Source organism: Bactrocera oleae, chromosome 6 (assembly GCF_042242935.1).
Source record: "Bactrocera oleae isolate idBacOlea1 chromosome 6, idBacOlea1, whole genome shotgun sequence".
NCBI classification, from domain to species: domain Eukaryota; kingdom Metazoa; phylum Arthropoda; class Insecta; order Diptera; family Tephritidae; genus Bactrocera; species Bactrocera oleae.
Window position 1 is genome coordinate 3,340,857 of NC_091540.1, and position 6,987 is coordinate 3,347,843.

General features: G+C 32.3%; 1 protein-coding gene across 1 annotated transcript; it reads left to right on the top strand.

Moving 5' to 3' along the window:
* The first annotated feature begins 722 nt into the window (after positions 1 to 722).
* Positions 723 to 1,993, top strand: LOC106616355 (uncharacterized). Its single transcript, XM_014232976.3, has 2 exons — positions 723 to 833; positions 893 to 1,993. The coding sequence occupies exons 1-2, from the start codon at positions 813 to 815 to the stop codon at positions 1,634 to 1,636; spliced, it is 765 nt and encodes a 254-aa protein (XP_014088451.1). The 5' UTR covers positions 723 to 812; the 3' UTR covers positions 1,637 to 1,993.
* Positions 1,994 to 6,987: the final 4,994 nt, after the last annotated feature.

Below are 6,987 nucleotides of genomic sequence, written 5' to 3' on the forward strand. Positions count from 1 at the left end.
AAAAAAGTCGCATGCGATAAAATTTTTAACGACATCTTCAGCTTACTTGTTAATTTATTACGTAAAATACACACATATTTGCGTATTTACCCATCCAAAAAATTTACCACGTTCGGTTGACCTCAATGCGAATGCGCAGTGTGACCTTAAACTAAAATGTGACGACATACATACTACGGATCAACGAGTTGACACAACTAATTAACAGTTACTAACAGCAATACAATAAAATGCATAAAATAAATCCAATATTTAACGAAACAGTGACAATATAAACAAAATTTTAGTTCGTCAAAGTGTTTAGTTGAATGCGACGCATTTAGATCTATCTAATGGTACTAGGCAGTTGCCCTACTGTATGTGCTATAAAGCAATACACACATAAAAACATATAGATACATACAAAGTTGTAAGTTAATGAATATGTTCACACCGATAATTTTTAAAAACTATGACTGGGAAAAAACTTTTATCAGGCATGCACAAGCATGATATTTTTTCCTCTTTAGAGTTGCGTTACACTTTGTTTAAAGTTGATGCAATTTTATATTAATAAATACATATAGTCTAAAAAAATATATTTGTATATATATGTATATGTATATATCAGATATATATGCAAATAAAATAAAGAAAGTAAATGTTAATTATGTTGTGTGCTCTGCTATTTTGCTGAGAGCTTTTGATATGAAACATGATGGCAGCACTACCATCATATGCTAATTTGAAAACAGCTGTCAAATAAACTTTGTTTACGTTTAATTGATCGCTGTGTGCCAGTGTGCATTATCTCTGATATTAATTCTACAATTATGGATAGTTCTGAGGAAAAGGTAATTTTCAATTATATCCATTTAAATATTTGCAAATAAAGTGATGGTTTTTTTTTTAGTTCACGTGGACGCAACAGTTGACAATGAAACTCATACAGGAAGTCGAGCGTCGTCCATGCATTTGGAATCGTGAAGATGGTGATTATTCAAATAAAACCATGAAAGCAATAGCATTTGATGAAATCGGCGAAATACTAAATGTGCCGAGCACCAACGTACGTGAAAAATTTCGAAATCTACGCATAAATTTCATGCAAGTGCATAAAAAGAAATTGTCGGCCGGTAGCAGAGCAACGTATGTGCCAAAGTGGGAGTTTTATAATGCACTATTCTATATGGCGGATACGTGTGTAGCGTCATCGACATCTTCTGCCTCGTCAACGACATCAAAGCCACCAAAGCGACGAAAATTGCGCGATTACAAAACAGATACGCAAGATACAGCTATAACTACAGATCCACTGTCCGACGATTGTAATAGTTCACAGACACAATTTAGTCATGACAAAGAACCGCGTTTAAAGTTTGTCGAATATGTAACGCCCTTCAAGAGAACAACAGAAAATTTAAGTGAAAATGAAACGCCTTTTAAAAGAACGACAGACAAATTTGGCGAATGCATAGAAACGCCTAAAACATTACATGTAAAATTTGGCGAATATGTAGCGTTTAGTCTTGAAAATCTTGATGACACGAAATTAGTCAAGAAAACAAAAGCTAAAATACAGCTCATAATATCCGAAGCGATAAGAGAACGTGCCATGGCCGAATTGGCTCAGTGCGAGTCTAGTGCGGAATTTTAAAGCATTTTTCATTGACATATTTTAAATTCGAGTTGGTTTGCTTTGCTTTATTGAAGAACATAATACTATATATTTTTCAAGAAAACTTGGGACAATTTTAGCTCCTTCCAGGGCTAAGAGGTTAACCATGAACTATCTGAGCCGTCGACAATCCTCCGTACTATTTCGAGGTTAAAATTTTAAGTTAAGAAGAATTAAACAGGAGGTTCCGCAGTCTGGCATCCTTTCTTCGCTACTGTTTAATATCTATATCTCGAAACTCCCTCAGCCCCCAAAGGGAATTTCCATCACCTCATACCGCAGACAATTGTACGATACAATCTGCAAGGAGCTTAACACTCTCTACCTTTAAATCCACAGCGACCATATTGAGGTACTGGACAAAAGAGTACAGACTGGATCCTAGTATCACAGTCGATATTAAAATTTCTACTATCCACAATTCTACTTGGCAGCTCCGTACGATGAAAGAATGCCTACTGATGTCTTCCGTTGAACACCTGCATAGCAGGGCCTGCATGCTTCCGATTAAAGAACACAATGCCCTCCTCTCCTAGCAATTTCTGCTGGGATATAGCAACTTCGTGCTGGATATTGTAGCAGGTTAAACACCTTTCATTCCAGAATCGATTTCTTATATACCAAATATATGTCCTGGCTGCAATGAGTTACCGCATAACTCTATTCACCTCTTTCCATGCCTAACGAATCCCACACATCTAATACCCCTCTCTCCATGAGAAATTGTTTACTAAATTATCTTCGAAATGAAAAATTATTATATGAAGTAAGTACATCGGAATAGTTTTAAAAAAGACGATAAAGTTAAGATTTTTGATGTTAAAATATTGATACTTGTATTTAAGGTTCTTTAAGATATATTACTAAGTATTTTAGAAAAAATAAAAGTACAATATATTATGGAAGTACATCGGTTTTTGCTGTCACAAATAGAATATGTATATGTATATTTAACACTGCGTACAGTGTTGTTGTTATTTGTAGTAACATAAAATAATCCAAAATATTAAATATTCATTCCTGTTAGGAAATCCTTCCTAATTCAATGCTAACTCTTGTCAGGTTAAGCGTATGTGAATTCGGCTTCAAACAATTTGTGTGTATATTTTTGTCGCTGCATTCAAAATGTTAATTTTTCCTTACAATATTTGTGTGCTTATCAGGTTTGATATGTTATTTTTTGTCATAGTAATTCAAAGCTCTCAGATGCCTTCAAAATTACCACAGAATTTTTCAGTTTGGATACTTTTCACATATGCTCATTTGAGTTGTAACTTTTTAAAGTTGTTGTTATGTCTGCTTTTTATACCCTAAACAGGGTATATTAAAATTGTAACACCTAGAAAGAAATGTCGGAGACCCTATAGCATATATACATATGTATATAAATGATCAGCATGATGAGCTGAGTCGATTTGCCATGCCGTCTATCCGTCTCTCTGTATACATATATCGATCTGGAATTTTGCACACGTCCTTTTCTGTATTCAAGAAGCTGCTCGTTTGCCAAATCGCCAATATGGGAACACTCTAGCTCCTAACTGTCATACATACAAAACGATCAAATACATGGCATGGGCTATTGTTCAAGACAATGGTCTAATCTCCGAAAAAATTGTTCAGATCGGATCACTATAGCATATAGTTTACAAACTGTACGATCAAATACCATACATGTCCTTGTATGGAAAACGAAATTTGTTATGTATTATTATCCAAAGCAACGCTACAAGCTCTGAAGAAATTTATCAGATTGGACTACTAAAACATACACATGCCATACAAACTGACCGATTAAAATCTAAACGAAGTTCGTTTTATACCCTTTTATGCTAGAAGAAATGCAACTGCGAAGGGTATTACCGTTTTTCCTTGTTTAAAAAAATTTTATATATTTTGTTGCTGTTGTTGTTTTGTTTTCACTTGTAATTTGTATGTACTTACTTAAGCCTAGCCTCGAGCTCACCTGCCGAAGTCGTAAGGTTGTGGTAATTTGAAAACAATTACTTTATTTCATGCGGCAGCGACAATAAAAATGTAAATATGCATAGGTATTGGCGTGGCGTGTATGTGTATAAAAGCAACAACAATAAATAACTACTGTAAATAACATTTATAATGTAGTAAATGTGTTAATTTCACAGTCATTTCTGTTGTTTTCATTTATTGGTTGTTGTTTTTGGCTACAACAAATACTTAATTTACAGTATTCGGGTAAGTAAAGCATTAACCGAACAAAATTGCATGTGATTTTGGGAATTGTGCGATCACAACAAAGTGATGTCACTAATATGGGAATTTAGTACAAAAAAACCTGCTTCGAAGCTGTGTTCGAGCTGTTGTGGATTGATATCGGTCCGAGCATATCTTAAAAAGATTTTGAAAATGTTGTCTGCCCCTACAACAATAGTGTCAATGAAAGAATCTAGCAGATTTTCAGTTGCGTCTAAATTTAGCACTTTCCTACTTGTTAATATTGAATTTTTAAAAAAGCAAATAGATGAGTTTTTGAAGTGTTTTTAAACAACCAAGAATTTCTTTATTCTAAAACTTTTCATTCCACACCATATTTGCTTCACAAAAACTTCGTCTCAACAAAAAACAAAAATATATATATACAAAAATATTTGGTTTCTTGTCAAGTTTTCAAGAAAATTTTTTAAAATTTTTGAATATTCATCTCAAGTAGAGGAAAATATTTTTTGTTCTGTTCTACCAAAGAAATTCAACTAAAATTCTGGAAATTGTAATGCATATTCGTAAATCCCGATGTACTACTGCCAATACTATTTTGAACAGTATGTTTCTCATTATTTTCTCAAATCAATATCTATGGAAAGGAAAACAATAACTAATAAGTTATTTTATAAAAAAAAACATTAAACAAAACTAAATTAATAACAATAATTTTATGAAAAAAAGTATGGAAAACAGTATAAAAAAAGTGTATAAAAAAAGTTTTATTAAAATAATAAAAAATTTACTCTATTTTGGAATAAAAATACTCTTTATTTTTTTCGATTAACTAGTGTTAGTCAACAACTTATCCGATTATTCTTTTTACTTAGTACATAATTTTAATAAAAAATAATTTTACAACAAAAAAAAAATGTATTAAAAAAATTAATAAAAACAAGAAAAAACTTTAACTTCGGTTGCATCAATGTATAATACCCCACATGAATACAATTGTTAAAAAATACACCAACACAAATGCATATAGAGGAATAAGAGCTTAATTTGAAAAACTTAACTAAGTCAGCTTGCTATTTAGAAACTTCACTTATGACTCAGTGGACGTAGAATATTACAAATTATTATTTACACATATGCACACTCATGCATACACATATAGATACAAATATACGTACAATACATGGTAGTATCTACATTATTTTATTCTATTCAAAGCATACAATTTCCTCATTTATAGCCATTTAGTAAATTTTGTTTACTTTTTATTAAATTTAAAATATTATCTACACTTAGTAATGCTGGTAATTTGTAATTAGCTGGCAAAACAAATAAAAAATTAATTGCAAAAAAAAAAAATGTTCGGAAAAATATTTGTGAATGTCAAAAGTTATTCCTTTTCGCACACTCACAACATTTTAAGTAATAACAAGTCAAGCACTCGCACAACATGTGGCATGTGTGGCACGCATGCCATACTGTATGAAAAAACTATTTAATTTTATAAGTATATTTATTTATTCGCATTTCAATTCATGTTTCACATAATTGGCGTGGCGAACGCGCAGTTGTGTCAAGCGGTAATTTGCATAAATGATTCTACTTAATTAATTTTTATTTTAATTTTGTTTTTATTTTGGTTAGAAACTTTAGGTAAATAAGTGTATCTGCACTAGGTGTGTATTCTAAATTTGAGTAGGTTATTTAGTAGGTGTTAACATCTGGGCAATGACAGCAAACCGTAGGAGGAAAAGCTATCTATGAATGTCTAAGTAAATATAACATATATATCAATTACCTTACTCCTATAATTTTCGCAAGTCAATGTCATTTTAACAAATTACATAATTGTTTAATCGTTGTCACAAAAAAATAAAGGAAATAGCACACACAGGCAAATCACTTAAACGCTCATTATTTAGACCTCCAACTTTAATTATAGACGCTTACTTGGTAATAGTGGGCTTAATGGGAATATTACTTAGAATCAAAATCATCTAGCAACTATCATAAAAAAAGACTCTCAGAAGACATGCCATTCCAATTCTATGGTCGACTATAGTCTTACTGTCTTCTTTGCCATTAATTTTAAATGCTAATCCGAAGTAGTCCTATAAATGCAATTAGGTTGCATTAGCAATGATTATAAGTATATACATATATGTATACCGATTTCGTTTAGATCCAATGTTAATACAGATTACCAGATTGATTGAGATTACAACTGAATCGAATCGGAAATCACTGTATACTGTTATCACCACACCATTCCGATCCTTAATATTTGATACATTTAGATACTACTATACTAAGGTCCTAATTTTACGATAAAATGATTTGTCATAAAACAACCCTGCAAATTTTTCAAGATAATATGCATTTTTGGATTGTACGTAAAGTTAGTCCGTAGTGTTTTGATATAATATTTAAGGGGTAATATCTAATTAGATCAACTTCAAAATTAAAATCTGTGTATATTCGATAATATGAGATTTCGATTTTCTAAAACTACAAGTGGATATAAAAGGCAGCACTTTTGCCGCAAAATTTGACATAAGCCAAATTTGCGCTTGTTTCGAACGTTTCAAGTTCAGCTTCTCAAATATACATAATGATAATAAGTACTGTTAGTGGAGCTTTTGAGCAAAATGTTAGCTTAAAGCTGTCGTGTAAAGCTCGGTGAACTTGTTGTTGACAACAAACAGCACAATAACAAAATGAGTTGAGTATTTGAAGCCACTTAACATATAACATTGGCCCAAGAGCGAACTAAAGAATAAGTTGGCAAATACCTAAAACGTACAACAAACAACAAACAAGAACGGCTTAATAGGGTCTTCGAGTATGCATAACGAGCCGCAATTTATTAGCTTTTGATTAAGACGTCATTCGTGGGAACAGCAGCAGCAGCAACATTAACAATAACAGTCGCTTTAAGCCACAACCACACCGCGTACTAGCAGCAACAACATTGAGCACCTGCGCAACCGCAACCAGTCTCTTACCGCATAATTCCCTTTCAGCTATTTTAAAGCTTGTCTTTTTTTTTGCGACACCGCAGCTTCAGCTTCAGCTTTTGCTTCAAACAACGAACGCCTTTGTTGGCGTAACTCATAAAAAACCGTGTTACCAAAGTG

Coding starts and splice junctions, on each gene's coding strand:
- LOC106616355 (XM_014232976.3), top strand. CDS start 813: ATGGATAGTTCTGAGGAAAAG. Junction 834..892: donor TGGATAGTTCTGAGGAAAAG/GTAATTTTCAAT, acceptor TTTTTTTTTTAG/TTCACGTGGACGCAACAGTT.